At 50.0% G+C, this 16,573-nt stretch overlaps 3 protein-coding genes across 6 annotated transcripts in view; 2 read left to right on the top strand and 1 right to left on the bottom strand.

Moving 5' to 3' along the window:
• Nucleotides 1-1,279: 1,279 nt before the first annotated feature.
• lipt2 (lipoyl(octanoyl) transferase 2) lies at nucleotides 1,280-8,881 on the bottom strand. 3 transcript variants are annotated; one of them, XM_079225445.1, is made up of 4 exons: nucleotides 8,815-8,881; nucleotides 7,792-8,184; nucleotides 7,082-7,208; nucleotides 1,280-1,641 (listed from the first exon to the last, which is right to left on the bottom strand). In XM_079225445.1, exons 2-4 carry the CDS (start codon nucleotides 8,098-8,100, stop codon nucleotides 1,409-1,411), a joined length of 669 nt encoding a protein of 222 aa, XP_079081571.1. In that variant the 5' UTR covers nucleotides 8,101-8,184; nucleotides 8,815-8,881; the 3' UTR covers nucleotides 1,280-1,408. The 3 variants fall into 3 exon arrangements, with proteins under 3 accessions (XP_079081571.1, XP_079081572.1, XP_079081573.1); XM_079225446.1 differs by having other exon boundaries at nucleotides 8,790-8,874; XM_079225447.1 differs by lacking the exon at nucleotides 8,815-8,881 and adding an exon at nucleotides 8,628-8,748.
• Nucleotides 8,882-9,382: 501 nt separating this feature from the next.
• On the top strand, nucleotides 9,383-15,127 carry rnf169 (ring finger protein 169; the record flags this gene model as incomplete). The annotated part of the gene is made up of 6 exons (XM_079224965.1): nucleotides 9,383-9,656; nucleotides 10,349-10,419; nucleotides 10,494-10,568; nucleotides 10,736-10,836; nucleotides 11,789-11,879; nucleotides 12,633-15,127. 6 exons carry the CDS (start codon nucleotides 9,383-9,385, stop codon nucleotides 13,734-13,736), a joined length of 1,716 nt encoding a protein of 571 aa, XP_079081091.1. The 3' UTR covers nucleotides 13,737-15,127.
• Nucleotides 15,128-15,542: 415 nt separating this feature from the next.
• Nucleotides 15,543-16,573, top strand: part of spcs2 (signal peptidase complex subunit 2) — a 4,263-nt gene continuing 3,232 nt past the window's right edge. The window contains exons 1-2 of one of the 2 annotated variants that reach the window (XM_079225511.1): nucleotides 15,543-15,738; nucleotides 15,985-16,068. In XM_079225511.1, coding sequence (XP_079081637.1) covers nucleotides 15,544-15,738; nucleotides 15,985-16,068 — 279 coding nt within the window. In that variant the 5' untranslated portion in view covers nucleotide 15,543. The remainder of the gene's footprint in view (nucleotides 15,739-15,984; nucleotides 16,069-16,573) is intronic. The other variant, XM_079225510.1, reaches the window with a different exon arrangement.

Genomic DNA, 16,573 nt, shown 5'->3' with positions numbered 1-16,573 from the left:
CAGTATGCATGAGAACAGTCTACATGTTAAGAACAGTCTGCATGAGAACAGTCTGCATGTTGAGAACAGTCTGCGTGTTGAGAACAGTCTGCGTGTTGAGAACAGTCTGCATGTTGAGAACAGTCTGCGTGTTGAGAACAGTCTGCATGTTGAGAACAGTCTGCGTGTTGAGAACAGTCTGCGTGTTGAGAACAGTCTGCATGTGAACAGTCTGCATATTGAGAACAGTCTGCGTGTTGAGAACAGGCTGCATGAGAACAGTTTGCGTATTGAGAAGTCTGCATGAGAACAGTCTGCATTTTGAGAACAGTCTGCATGTTGAGAACAGTCTGCGTGTTGAGAACAGTCTGCGTGTTGAGAACAGGCTGCATGAGAACAGTTTGCGTATTGAGAAGTCTGCATGAGAACAGTCTGCATGTTGAGAACAGTCTGCGTGTTGAGAACAGTCTGCATGTTGAGAACAGTCTGCATGAGAACAGTCTGCATGTTGAGAACAGTCTGCATGTTGAGAACAGTCTGCATGAGAACAGTCTGCGTGTTGAGAACAGTCTGCGTGTTGAGGACAGTCTGCATGTTGAGAACAGTCTGCGTGTTGAGAACAGTCTGCGTGTTGAGGACAGTCTGCATGTTGAGAACAGTCTGCGTCTTGAGAACAGTCTGCGTCTTGAGAACAGTCTGTGTGTTGAGAACAGTCTGCATGAGAACAGTCTGCGTCTTGAGAACAGTCTGCATGAGAACAGTCTGCGTGTTGAGAACAGTCTGCGTGTTGAGAACAGTCTGCGTCTTGAGAACAGTCTGCGTGTTGAGAACAGTCTGCATGAGAACAGTCTGCGTGTTGAGAACAGTCTGCGTCTTGAGAACAGTCTGCGTGTTGAGAACAGTCTGCGTCTTGAGAACAGTCTGCGTCTTGAGAACAGTCTGCATGAGAACAGTCTGCGTGTTGAGAACAGTCTGCATGAGAACAGTCTGCGTCTTGAGAACAGTCTGCATGAGAACAGTCTGCGTCTTGAGAACAGTCTGCGTGTTGAGAACAGTCTGCGTCTTGAGAACAGTCTGCATGAGAACAGTCTGCGTGTTGAGAACAGTCTGCGTGTTGAGAACAGTCTGCGTCTTGAGAACAGTCTGCATGAGAACAGTCTGCGTGTTGAGAACAGTCTGCGTGTTGAGAACAGTCTGCGTCTTGAGAACAGTCTGCGTGTTGAGAACAGTCTGCATGTTGAGACTCCATGTAACCAGCCCTGGCGTAACACAATGAGGTGTTCAGTGAGTTTTGGTACAATTCAGAGGATTTTAATGAGTAGGAAGGAAAGACCTTTAAAGCTATGAACTCAGGTTGTAAACTTCAAAGGGTTCCAGGATGATCGAGTGCATGAGGCAGACGTGACAACGTCGACTCTGAAGCCCGTTTCTACGCCGACGATCCTCCGCCGTCCGTCAGGCGGCAGTTGAACCGATCCCGGAAGGCGTCCAGCAGGTGAGGGACGGCCTCCTCCACGCCGACGTCCCTCTGCAGCTCGGCGCTCAGCGACGTCACCCCTTTACCCACAATGCCGCAGGGCACGACGTGGTCGAACCACGACATGTCGGTGTTGCAGTTCAGAGCCAGGCCGTGAGACGTGACGTAGCGGCCGCAGTGGATTCCTGAAAGACAGCGAGAGGTTTCAGGAAAAGGACTTGAACCCTCCACCTGCAGGAAGTTCAGCTTTATATTACTTCTACCGACCTCAAGTTACCACGGTTACCTGGTAATAATTATTTAACAGGATCTGGGACAAAATAATGGAAGCATTCATGACGTGGAATACATTTCTGCTGACTGAAGGGGTTTGTGAACAGATTCATGTCTACCTTCTAATGTTCAACTTTCTCTCAGAACATTCAGACTTTCTTTTTTTCCCGCTCTAAAGCATAAGCACACCCCGCTCTACAGCATACCCGCTCTACAGCATACCCGCTCTACAGCATACCCGCTCTAAAGCATACCCGCTCTACAGCATACCCGCTCTAAAGCATACCCGCTCTACAGCATACCCGCTCTACAGCATACCCGCTCTAAAGCATACCCGCTCTAAAGCAAACCCCGCTCTACAGCATACCCGCTCTACAGCATACCCGCTCTAAAGCATACCCGCTCTAAAGCATACCCGCTCTACAGCATACCCCGCTCTACAGCATACCCGCTCTACAGCATACCCGCTCTAAAGCATACCCCGCTCTACAGCATACCCGCTCTACAGCATACCCCGCTCTACAGCATACCCGCTCTACAGCATACCCGCTCTAAAGCATACCCCGCTCAAAAGCATACCCGCTCTAAAGCATACCCGCTCTAAATCATACCCCGCTCAAAAGCATACCCGCTCTACAGCATACCCGCTCTAAAGCATACCCGCTCTACAGCATACCCCGCTCTACAGCATACCCGCTCTACAGCATACCCGCTCTACAGCATACCCGCTCTACAGCATACCCGCTCTAAATCATACCCCGCTCTACAGCATACCCGCTCTACAGCATACCCGCTCTACAGCATACCCGCTCTAAATCATACCCCGCTCTACAGCATACCCGCTCTAAATCATACCCCGCTCTACAGCATACCCGCTCTACAGCATACCCGCTCTACAGCATACCCGCTCTAAAGCATACCCGCTCTAAATCATACCCCGCTCTACAGCATACCCGCTCTAAATCAAACCCCGCTCTACAGCAAACCCCGATCTAAATCATACCCCGCTCTACAGCATACCCGGATCTAAAGCATACCCGCTCTAAAGCATACCCGCTCTACAGCATACCCGCTCTAAAGCATACCCGCTCTAAAGCATACCCGCTCTACAGCATACCCGCTCTAAAGCATACCCGCTCTAAAGCATACCCGCTCTACAGCATACCCGCTCTAAAGCATACCCGCTCTACAGCATACCCGCTCTAAAGCATACCCGCTCTAAAGCATACCCGCTCTAAAGCATACCCGCTCTACAGCATACCCGCTCTAAAGCATACCCGCTCTAAAGCATACCCGCTCTACAGCATACCCGCTCTAAAGCATACCCGATCTAAAGCATACCCGCTCTACAGCATACCCGCTCTAAAGCATACCCGCTCTACAGCATACCCGATCTAAAGCATACCCGCTCTACAGCAAACCCCGATCTAAAGCATACCCGCTCTAAAGCATACCCGCTCTACAGCAAACCCCGATCTAAAGCATACCCGATCTAAAGCATACCCGCTCTACAGCATACCCGCTCTAAAGCATACCCGATCTAAAGCATACCCGCTCTACAGCATACCCGCTCTAAAGCATACCCGCTCTAAAGCATACCCGCTCTACAGCATACCCCGATCTAAAGCATACCCGCTCTACAGCAAACCCCGATCTAAAGCATACCCGCTCTAAAGCATACCCGCTCTACAGCAAACCCCGATCTAAAGCATACCCGATCTAAAGCATACCCGCTCTACAGCATACCCGCTCTAAAGCATACCCGATCTAAAGCATACCCGCTCTACAGCATACCCGCTCTAAAGCATACCCGCTCTAAAGCATACCCGCTCTACAGCATACCCGCTCTAAAGCATACCCGCTCTACAGCATACCCCGATCTAAAGCATACCCGCTCTACAGCAAACCCCGATCTAAAGCATACCCGCTCTAAAGCATACCCGCTCTAAAGCATACCCCGCTCTACAGCATACCCGCTCTACAGCATACCCGCTCTACAGCATACCCGCTCTACAGCATACCCGCTCTAAATCATACCCCGCTCTACAGCATACCCGCTCTACAGCACACCCCGCTCTACAGCATACCCGCTCTACAGCATACCCGCTCTAAATCATACCCCGCTCTACAGCATACACGCTCTACAGCATACACGCTCTACAGCATACCCGCTCTAAATCATACCCCGCTCTACAGCATACCCGCTCTACAGCATACACGCTCTACAGCATACCCGCTCTAAATCATACCCCGCTCTACAGCATACCCGCTCTACAGCATACCCCGCTCTACAGCATACCCGCTCTAAATCATACCCCGCTCTACAGCATACCCGCTCTAAAGCATACCTTGCTCTACAGCATACCCGCTCTACAGCAAATCCCGCTCTACAGCATACCCGCTCTAAAGCATACCCTGCTCTACAGCATACCCGCTCTAAAGCATACCCCGATCTAAAGCATACCCGCTCTACAGCAAACCCCGATCTAAAGCATACCCGCTCTAAAGCATACCCGCTCTAAAGCATACCCGCTCTAAAGCATACCCGCTCTACAGCAAACCCCGATCTAAAGCATACCCGATCTAAAGCATACCCGCTCTAAAGCATACCCGCTCTACAGCATACCCGCTCTACAGCAAACCCCGATCTAAAGCATACCCGATCTAAAGCATACCCGCTCTACAGCATACCCGCTCTAAAGCATACCCGATCTAAAGCATACCCGCTCTACAGCATACCCGCTCTAAAGCATACCCGCTCTAAAGCATACCCGCTCTACAGCATACCCGCTCTAAAGCATACCCGCTCTACAGCATACCCCGATCTAAAGCATACCCGCTCTACAGCAAACCCCGATCTAAAGCATACCCGCTCTAAAGCATACCCGCTCTAAAGCATACCCCGCTCTACAGCATACCCGCTCTACAGCATACCCGCTCTACAGCATACCCGCTCTACAGCATACCCGCTCTAAATCATACCCCGCTCTACAGCATACCCGCTCTACAGCACACCCCGCTCTACAGCATACCCGCTCTACAGCATACCCGCTCTAAATCATACCCCGCTCTACAGCATACACGCTCTACAGCATACACGCTCTACAGCATACCCGCTCTAAATCATACCCCGCTCTACAGCATACCCGCTCTACAGCATACACGCTCTACAGCATACCCGCTCTAAATCATACCCCGCTCTACAGCATACCCGCTCTACAGCATACCCCGCTCTACAGCATACCCGCTCTAAATCATACCCCGCTCTACAGCATACCCGCTCTAAAGCATACCTTGCTCTACAGCATACCCGCTCTACAGCAAATCCCGCTCTACAGCATACCCGCTCTAAAGCATACCCTGCTCTACAGCATACCCGCTCTAAAGCATACCCCGCTCTACAGCATACCCGCTCTACAGCATACCCGCTCTAAAGCATACCCGCTCTAAAGCATACCCCGCTCTAAAGCATACCCTGCTCTACAGCATACCCGCTCTAAAGCATACCCCGCTCTACAGCATACCCGCTCTACAGCATACCCGCTCTAAAGCAAACCCCGCTCTACAGCATACCCGCTCTACAGCATACCCGCTCTAAAGCATACCCGCTCTAAAGCAAACCCCGCTCTACAGCATACCCGCTCTACAGCATACCCGCTCTAAATCATACCCCGCTCTAAAGCAAACCCTGCTCTACAGCATACCCACTCTACAGCATACCCGCTCTAAATCATACCCCACTCTAAATCATACCCGCTCTACAGCATACCCGCTCTACAGCATACCCGCTCTACAGCATACCCCGCTCTACAGCATACCCGCTCTACAGCATACCCCGCTCAAAAGCATACCCGCTCTAAAGCATACCCGCTCTAAATCATACCCCGCTCTACAGCATACCCCGCTCTACAGCATACCCGCTCTACAGCATACCCGCTCTAAAGCATACCCGCTCTAAAGCATACCCGCTCTACAGCATACCCGCTCTAAATCATACCCCGCTCTACAGCATACCCGCTCTAAATCATACCCCGCTCTACAGCATACCCGCTCTACAGCATACCCCGCTCTACAGCATACCCGCTCTACAGCATACCCCGCTCTACAGCATACCCGCTCTAAAGCATACCCCGCTCTACAGCATACCCGCTCTACAGCATACCCGCTCTAAATCATACCCCGCTCTACAGCATACCCGCTCTACAGCATACCCGCTCTACAGCATACCCGCTCTAAAGCATACCCGCTCTAAATCATACCCCGCTCTACAGCATACCCCGCTCTACAGCATACCCGCTCTACAGCATACCCGCTCTAAAGCATACCCGCTCTACAGCATACCCGCTCTAAATCATACCCCGCTCTACAGTATACCCGCTCTAAATCATACCCCGCTCTACAGCATACCCGCTCTACAGCATACCCCGCTCTACAGCATACCCGCTCTAAAGCATACCCGCTCTAAATCATACCCCGCTCTACAGCATACCCGCTCTACAGCATACCCGCTCTAAAGCATACCCGCTCTAAAGCATACCCGCTCTAAATCATACCCCGCTCTACAGCATACCCGCTCTAAATCATACCCCGCTCTACAGCATACCCGCTCTACAGCAAACCCCGATCTAAAGCATACCCGCTCTAAAGCATACCCGCTCTAAAGCATACCCGCTCTACAGCATACCCGCTCTACAGCATACCCGCTTTACAGCAAACCCCGATCTAAAGCATACCCGCTCTACAGCATACCCGCTCTACAGCATACCCGGATCTAAAGCATACCCGCTCTACAGCATACCCGCTCTAAATCATACCCCGATCTACAGCATACCCGCTCTACAGCATACCCGCTCTAAAGCATACCCGGATCTAAAGCATACCCGGATCTAAAGCATACCCCGCTCTAAAGCATACCCGCTCTAAAGCATACCCGATCTAAAACATACCCGATCTAAAACATACCCGCTCTACAGCATACCCGATCTAAAACATACCCCGATCTAAAGCATACCCGCTCTAAAACATACCCGATCTAAAACATACCCCGATCTAAAGCATACCCGCTCTAAAACATACCCGCTCTAAAACATACCCGCTCTACAGCATACCCGCTCTAAAACATACCCGCTCTACAGCATACCCGCTCTAAAACATACCCGCTCTAAAACATACATACCCCGCTCTCTGAAACTAGAGATTGAGACATAATAAATGAAACCACAGATCCTATTTACTTTACACCTCAGCAGGACTGTAACTATTTCACCTCATCCCAAAGTTGGAATACATTGATGAATTCACTGGATTGAACCAAACGGTTGAACCGCTGAGTGAAGATGTTCGGCGTCGTACCGATGGCACAGATCTTGTTGTCTGCGACCCAGACGCCGGTGAGAGGAGACGAGGACGCCTCCACACCCAGCCTGCTGCAGACGGAGATGACGGTCTCCTCCAGCTCAGACACGTACCAGCGCACGCTCTGGGGGCAGAACACACGTTAGTACACATTAATACATGTTATTACACGTCAATACATGTCATTACATGTTCATACATGTTCATACATGTTATTACACATTGGCACATGTTATTACATGTTCATACATGTTATTACATGTTAGTACACATTAATACATGTTATTACACATTAATACATGTTATTACACGTCAATACATGTCATTACATGTTCATACATGTTCATACATGTTATTACACATTGGTACATGTTATTACATGTTCATACATGTTATTACATGTTAGTACACATTAATACATGTTATTACATGTTATTACACATTGATACATGTTATTACACGTCAATACATGTCATTACATGTTCATACATGTTATTACATGTTATGACACATTGATACATGTTATTACACGTCAATACATGTCATTACACAGGTCATTACACATGTTAATACACATGTCATGACATGTTATGAAAACAGGTTATTACATGTTATGACACATGTTATGACACAGGTTATTACATGTTATGACACAGGTTATGACACAGGTCGTTGAACTCCAGCCCAGGGCGGGTGGAGCCCCTCACCTTCTTGAAGCTGCCCAGGTGCAGCACCGGGTAGCAGACCAGCTGTCCCGGCCCGTGGAAGGTGATGAGTCCTCCTCGGTTGGTGCGGTGCACGTCGGCCCCCAGCAGGCGGAGCCGGTCCAGCAGTGGACCCGGGTAGGGCTGCTGCCGGATCCCCGTGGTGTAGACCGCCGGGTGCTGGCACAGCAGGAGGGCGTGAGCTGGGCCGGACCGATGCCGGTCCACGTAGACCTGCTGCAGCCGCAGAGCCTCCCGGTAGGAGACCAGGCCCAGACGCACCACCTCCACCACGGGCCTGCCGCCCTGCATCAGGACCTGGACCAGGACCTAGAGCAGGACCCAGACTACGACCTAGACCAGGACCCAGACCTAAAGCAGGACCTAGACCAGGACCTAGACCAGGACCGCATGAACACACAAAGCAAAGCAGCGGATCAGGCAGCGTGTCAATGTGGTTTCTTGGTCCTGAGGGGGTTTTAGTGGCAGGAGCTTCAGGTCTCGGTGGACTAGACCTCCACCATGACCCCCATTGAACCGGTTCACCCAGATGTAGGACAGCCCAGGGCTTTGTTTTTATTCAGGGATTTAACAGAAATGTGTTTTTAATTCATTATGAATCATCGTTCTATGTTTGTATGGTTTATCTCAATGGTTCAATGGCTTTTAATTTAGTAAACATCATTTGTACTTTAACAGGATTTTCACTTATTTAGTAGTTTAATTGATAGATTAAATATTGTATAATATTATATAATTAACTGCTTATCTGCACAGTCTAACTGGTAAAAAAAGACACAATATACCAAATCATATTAACTCCATTTAAAAATTCTCACTTCTTCTTATTTGTTCAACTGTAATGCGTTTCACACTAAAGACTCTGTTACCACTCATGTGTTACTCCATGAATCGTCCCCTGAAACAGTGCGTGAGCTTAACAGGTGAACACATGACGTACTGATCGTTTCCGGTTTAAAACCACAGCTTAAATATTCAACCTGTTCGTCTGCAGGTGTGTTTCACCTGCGTGACTTTCCTCTAGCGGCGCATGTCATTGCTGTCCGCCATTGTTGTTGTTCTTCTTTCTTCCTCGACGGTTAAAAAGATGTACTTCCGGTTCCCGCCACTCTGCTGCCGCCTGGGATCCGGAAATAAAACCTATAACGATGAAAACATAAGTTAATTTGTATTCATTACATACGTTTATAAATATGATTTAATGTGTTTGGGGATGTTAAAATATTGTACCTCGTATTTGTTTTATGTATTTTGTTATATGTTAATTGGACAGAGACACAATGTACAGATAATATACAGGCAATATGCATATATTTAAATTTATATGTATACGTATATCATGTGCCATACATTAATAGCAGATGTTTTAAGTTCGTTACGGTCGTAATGAAATAAAGTAAACGCGTTTTATTTTGAAGCTTTACCCGAGTCTGACGTCAGAGGACGGCTCCCGCCGCGTTCCAGCTACGCTGTTGGCGGGCTGCGCGCGCATCCAATCTGCGCAGCGATCGCGCAATTTCGGCGGCGGGGAGGGCGGGGTTTGTTTTGAGAGCGAGAAGACTAACCAGGCAAGATGGCGACCGCAGGGTCCGCCGAACGGCCCGGGACACCGGCCAGCGGAGAGCCCCGGTACGGGCCCGTAGCGGGGCGCGGGTCCGCGTCCAGCCCGCCGGAGAACGAGCCGAAGAGGTGCGCGGGCAGACAGCCCGGCGGCAGCCCGCCCTGCGCGCACCCGCCCGGCAGACAAGCCCTGAGACGCCCCGGCAGCGGAGAGCGGCTGCGGAGGAGGAGCGAGCCCGAGAGGAGCGGCAGCGGGGCGGGCAGGAGGGACCGCGACAGCCGGAGAGGTCGGTGTGGGAACCGGGGAGGCGGCCGCGCACAGCCCGCCGTGGCAGTGCAGCCCGCCGGGTGTTTGTTTCACTAGCCAACCGCGTAGAGTGTAACTTTAATATAAGTTTAACCAGGAGGTCATGAACCTGCAGGAGGAACTGACCTGCAGTCAGCTGAGTGGGCCCACAGGAGAGAGACCCGCAGTAAGAACTGACCTGCAATCAGCTGAGTGGGCCCACAGGAGAGAGACCCGCAGTAAGAACTGACCTGCAGTCAGCTGAGTGGGCCCACAGGAGAGAGACCCGCAGTAAGAACTGACCTCAGAACCAACTGGTTCTAATGGGTCAGATTCATTAAGAGCTGGAGGACAAGTCCAGACATGTTGTCTGTAGAGGAGCTGTAGTACTACAGTATTACTCTAGTACTACAGTATTACACCATTACTACACTACAATACTACTACTACAATACTACTACTTGCGTATATATTACTCAGTATTACTCTTCTTACTTATTATACACTTTATACTTGTACTCCTGTCTTTAATCCTTGTTGTTTTCTACTTTATATATGTATTCTATTTCACAACGGTGTCAGCATTATTATTTATTCACCCTGAAAAGTAGTTATTATATTGTTCATATAAGTTTATATTTGTGTTGTATTGTTGATCTACGTCTATGTTTGTTTTTTCTTCCGTCTCCTCAGAGTGCTTCGTTTCTCCGGCTCTCGTCCCAAAATGCGTTGACGTTTTATCGGCACCGGCCAGCAAACACAAGGTGCGTCCGGTTTACTGCTGTCCCTGAACAGCAGCGTGTGGTGCGTTCAGGGACTGACAGGGTTTGTGTTTCAGGTGGCGTCCGAGGAGAGAGACGAGCTGAAGAGGAGGAACTGTAAAGACGAGTCGGTCCGACATGATGAAGAGCCAGTAAGACCTGTGTTTTATGTACATTTTATATATATATATATGTATGTATGTGTATATATATATATATGTGTGTGTGTGTGTATATATATATATATATATATATATATATATATATATATATATATATATATATACACACACACACACATATATACCTTGTTCTTCAGGGGGTTCTGTCCGACTCGGAGAACGAGGAGCCGTTCAGCAGGAGGATCAGGAACATCTCGGCCTTCATCAGGAAAACCAAAAGCTCCGTCGGCCTCTCGAGGTGAGCTCGGCGACATCATGCTGTCATGTGACGTCATCGTATCATGTGACGTCATGGTGTCATGTGACGTCATGTGACGTCGTGGTGTCATGTGACCGTCGTGTCACGTGACGTCGCCGTGTCATGTGATGTCATGTAACATGTGACGTCACGTGGTGTCAAGTGACGTCATGATGTCATGTGACGTCACGGTGTCATGTGACGTCATGTGACGTCATGGTGTCATGTGACGTCATGGTGTCATGTGACGTCATGCTGTCATGTGACGTCATGGTGTCATTTGACGTCATGCTGTCATGTGACCGTCGTGTCACGTGACGTCGCCGTGTCACGTGACGTTGCCGTGTCACGTGACGACGCTGTGTCACGTGATGGCGCCGTGTCACGTGACGTCGCCGTGTCACGTGACGTCATGTGACGTCATGCTGTCATGCTGTCATGTGACGTCAAGGTGTCATTTGACGTCGTGCTGTCATGTGACGTCAAGGTGTCATGTGACGTCATGCTGTCATGTGACCGTCGTGTCACGTGACGTCACCGTGTCACTTGACGGCGCCGTGTCACGTGACGTCGTCGTGACATGTGATGTCACGTAACATGTGACGTCACGTGGTGTCATGTGGTGTCAGGTGACGTTGTCGTGTCACGTGACGTTGTCGCGTCACGTGACGTCATGGTGTCATGTGGTAACATGTGCCGTCATGTGGTGTCATGTGACGTCGTCATGTCACGTGACGTCGTCATGTCACGTGACGTCGCCGTGTCACGTGACGTCGTCGTGTCATGTACGTCATTGTGTCATGTGGCGTCGTGATGTCGTGTGACGTGTCGTCACGGTGTCATGTGACACGACACACGACGTCGTCATGTCATGTGACATCATGGTGTCATGCAACGTCATGGTGTCATGTGACGTCATTGGACACCAGCTGACTGTGTTCTTCTTCTTCAGTGGTGCTCAGAGGAGCCAGAGCTGCAGCGAGCCAGTGGAGGACCGAGGGGGGAAGACGAAGGTTGTCACCCAGCCGGCCCTCATCGACCGAGTAAGTTACACCACCTGGATATATATATATATATATATATATATATATATATATATATATATATATATATACTTCCTTCAGAAGGTACTTTTACTCTCCTGACATTCAACTTCTTCTTTTAAACCGACTGGTTGGTTAAGGAAAACTAGTTTTTACTTTTAATGGCTCCAATAAGTGTGTAGTGGTTTGTGGAAGTTCCTTATTCCCCCAATTTTCTCAAAAGATGCAAACTTTTCCCTCAATATTTCGACTGTTTTTGCAACATTCCGACTTTTTCCCCCGCCAAAAATGCCAACTTACTTTCCGTAAATACGCAAACTTTCTTTCTCAAAACTTTACAACTTTTTTGCAGCGTTACAACTTTTTCTAAAGATTCCAACTTACTTTCCATGAACATTCTGACTATGCATCCAAACTTCTTTTTGTCAACATTTTTCTGAAAACATTCCAATTTTTTTGTCAACATTCCAATTTTCTTTTCTCAACATTCTGGCTTTTTTTCTCTCAAAACATTTATACTTTTTTTTTCGCTCTAAAGCATACTCATGTTTACAATATTTACTGAGGGAATAAATCAAGAGAGAAGTAGTCATTTATATATACTTCTATACAACCAGAGGAGTCACCCCCTGGTGGCCAGGAGAAAGAATGCAGCTTTAACACATGAAGAATAGACTTCTATACAACCAGAGTCGTGTCATATGGGCTGCATGATAGAACCTGACGGTCTGTTTTTCCTCTCTGGTCCTCCAGGTCGGCATCAGTCACAGTTACGCAGCAGGGATCCTCCTCTCCTCGGAGAACAGCCGGTCCGTCTCGGCTCCCGTCACCGCCGACCGCCGGCTCACCTGGCGCCCCGTCGTCTCGTCGGGGTCGACTCCCGCGGGCGTCGCCCGGCCCGAGCGCTCCATCAGCCCCGAGAGCAACGACAGCATCTCCGAAGAACTGAACCACTTCAAGCCCATCGTATGCTCGCCGTGCACGCCGCCCAAACGCCTGCCGGACGGCCGTCTGCTGGAGCCCGCCGTGGTGAAGTCCACGCCCAGGAACCTGACCCGCGGCCTGCAGAAGGCCACCAGCTACGAGGCCAGTCCGGCCGTCCTGCAGAAGTGGAGGCAGATCGAACTGGACCGCCAGAGCCTCAAGGTGAACTCCAAGGCCACGCTGACGAGCCCCGTCAACGACAAGACCGGCGAGGACGCCAAGGCCCGCCGGTCCCCGCCGGACGGCGTGAGGGTCGCCAACAAGAGGAGGCTGCTGTTCGAACCTCCGGCTGGAGACGCGGACTCTTTCCAGAAGCAGTCCGTGAAGATCCGGGTCCCCGCGATCCGCTACGGCGGCGAGGCCGCTTTCAAAGGGAGCTCCGACTTCGAGCCCACGGCGGGCGCTCCCGAATCCGGCGGGGGCGGCGGATCGCTTTTTAGCCGAAAACGGTCGTTCTCGCCGTACGCTAAGAACTCCGGTTTCCAGTCCTGCAAGTTAGTGCCAAAGGACTCGCAGAGTCCGAGGAAGGAGTCCGACGGCGGCCTCCTCCGCAACCGGTCTACCTCGAGGAGGGGCAAGAAGCGGGAGCAGAAGACCAAACACCTGGACTCGGAGCGGGACCCGGACCCGAAGAGGAGCCGGTCGGCCGGCCAGGAGGCCTTCGACGAGCGGTACGTCCGTCGGGTCCAGCAGGAGCGCCGGGACCGGGTCGTCGCCCTGAAGCTGCAGAGACAGTTCGACCGGGAGAACCAGACCGCCGCCGACCGCCAGGGGAGCCCCGCCAAGTACTTCCTGCGGTCCTGGATGTCCAACCAGAACCAGCGCAGGAGGCGTGGCCTGAGGAGATCCCGACGAATCAACAAGAAGCACTAGAGAGAGAGGGGTCTTGTTGAACCACGGACGGGAGGTGGTTCAAAGACGGACGGGAGGTGGTTCAAATATGCAAAGTGACAAAAGGTTTGAATGTTTTTACACGACGGGAAACTTTAATTGTAGTTTTTAAAACGCTGTTGAGGGAAAGAACTGAACATGTGTTTGATCTTCTGTTGAGGGAAAGAACTGAACATGTGTTTGATCTTCTGTTGAGGGAAAGAACTGAACATGTGTTTGATCTTTTCACCAGCAAACCACCAAAAACTGAATGAAAGTCGGCTGCGGTCTGAAATCTGAATTCATGTCTGGAGACGAACGGACGAAACCCACCAAAGATCTAGAGGGAACTGTTGCTGTGTCAACTGGAGGTCTGGGTCTTCATGGGTTCCTGGAGGTCTGGGTCTTCATGGGTTCCTGGAGGTCTGGGTCTTCATGGGTTCCTGGAGGTCTGGGTCTTCATGGGTTCCTGGAGGTCTGGGTCTTCAGAGGTTCCTGGAGGTCTGGGTCTTCATGGGTTCCTGGAGGTCTGGGTCTTCAGAGGTTCCTGGAGGTCTGGGTCTTCATGGGTTCCTGGAGGTCTAGGTCTTCGGAGGTTCCTGGAGGTCTGGGGTCTTCAGGGGTTCCTGGAGGTCTAGGTCTTCAGGGGTTCATGAAGGTTCCTGGAGGTCTGGGGTCTTCAGGGGTTCCTGGAAGTCTGGGTCTTCAGGGGTTCCTGGAGGTCTGGGGTCTTCAGGGGTTCCTGGAGGTCTGGGGTCTTCAGGGGTTCCTGGAGGTCTGGGTCTTCAGAGGTTCCTGAAGGTTCCTGGAGGTCTGGGTCTTCATGGGTTCTTGGAGGTCTGGGTCTTCAGGGGTTCCTGAAGGTTCCTGGAGGTCTGGGGTCTTCAGGGGTTCCTGAAGGTTCCTGGAGGTCTGGGTCTTCAGGGGTTCCTGAAGGTTCCTGGAGGTCTGGGGTCTTCAGGGGTTCCTGAAGGTTCCTGGAGGTCTAGGGTCTTCAGGGATTCCTGAATGTTCCTGGAGGTCTGGGTCCTCAGGGATTCCTGGAGGTTCCTGGAGGTCTGGGTCTCCAGGGCTTCCTGGAGGTCTGGGTCTTCAGGGGCCCAGTACCTGCTCCCACTACGTTACTGGTCCAGCTCTGTGCTCACGGTCTTCCAGTCTGAACGTTAGTTGGATCCTGGACTCTGCTCCGTGGCCGCTGAGGCTCATGGGTAGTGTAGTCTCAGAGCGGTGTGCATCAGGAGAGACCTGTGTGTTGGGGATGAACATGTAAACAAAAGCTTTAAGAAGGTTTTAGCAGTTTGATGAAATCTGATTTAACCGGAAACTTCTGGATCAAACAGGATGAAGGTCAAAGGTCAAAGAACTCTGAGAGTCTGAGATTAAAGTCACCAAAATATTAGAAGAAAAACTTGTGTTTCAATTTGATTTTGGTCTTCACAACATAAAACACCTTAAAACAACAACATAAAAAGATCAAAGGATGCAGCTACACACACATTTCTACATGAATATATATTCATAAACGCATGAATAAACCCAAATGAGGTCTGTAAACTACAAGTAGCCTACAGATGACGTCATATGCCTTCCTGTGTACTTTGAAGGCAGCGGAGACCTGCCCAATGTCAATAACACAACTTGAATAGGAGTCATCGGTAATATTATGAATTATAGCGTTAGATGGTTGAAAGTAAGTGAGATTCTTCCGCCTGTGACTTAAAGTAACACATTTTAAATATATTTTTGTTTTATCAAATTTGTTTTTTTCAATGTTTTTATGTCCTTTTATAAACATTTAGTGTTTTTTTTAATGTTTTGTGGACGAGCAAATCCAAAGAGCGCGCGCACTCGGGCACGCGGACGCGATGACGTGCGATATCACAGGTGGGCGTTCCTTCCGACGTCGGCGAGAGCCAATCAGATACGTCCAGGTCACAGGCCCGTGTTCGGAGCGGAAGACAAGATGGCGGCTGCGAGGAACGGAAAGAGCGGACTAATGGAGAAAGTGAGGCTTCAAGTTTGATTGTTTCCCGTCAGATAGAAAGAAAAGACCCGGCTTTTATTTATTTATACTGTCAGCTCTCTGAGAGCCGCCGTTGCTGTTAGCCGGCGAAGCTAACGCTTAGCTACTGCTAGCAGCTGCACCAGCCTCCATCCAGGAAACATGCTATTTAAGATGATTAGCTGCTGATGAGAACAGTCAATAGTAATAATCCTCAATCCCTATGAAGTGTTTGTCTCTGTGTTCCAGTGGAGGATCGATGAGAAACCCGTGAAAATAGATAAATGGGACGGAGCCGCGGTGAAGAACTCGCTGGATGACGCTGCGAAGAAGGTGAGCTTTTATTCTGAAAGGTCGTCTCTTATGTTTTGGCATTACTGATCAGTAAGTGATCAGTAACCAGTGATCAGTAACCAGTGGTCAGTAACTAGTGGTCAGTAACTAGTGGTCAGTAACCAGTGATCAGTAACCAGTGGTCAGTAACCAGTGGTCAGTAACCAGTAACCAGTAACTAGTGGTCAGTAACCAGTGGTCAGTAACCAGTGGTCTGTAACCAGTGGTCAGTAGCCAGTGGTCAGTAACCAGTGATCAGTGGTCTGTAACCAGTGGTCTGTAACCAGTGGTCAGTAACCAGTAATCAGTGGTCTGTAACCAGTGGTCTGTAACCAGTGGTCAGTAGCCAGTGGTCAGTAACCAGTGATCAGTAACCAGTAACCAGTAACTAGTGGTCAGTAACCAGTGGTCAGTAACCAGTGGTCAGTAACTAGTGGTCAGTAACTAGTGGTCTGTAACCAGTGGTCAGTAACCAGTGGTCAGTAACCAGTGGTCAGTAACTAGT

Source organism: Taurulus bubalis (genome assembly GCF_910589615.1).
Source record: "Taurulus bubalis genome assembly, chromosome: 10".
Taxonomy (NCBI): domain Eukaryota; kingdom Metazoa; phylum Chordata; class Actinopteri; order Perciformes; family Cottidae; genus Taurulus; species Taurulus bubalis.
Note: the sequence above shows the minus strand (reverse complement) of the source record. Positions and strands in the feature narration are given on the sequence as shown.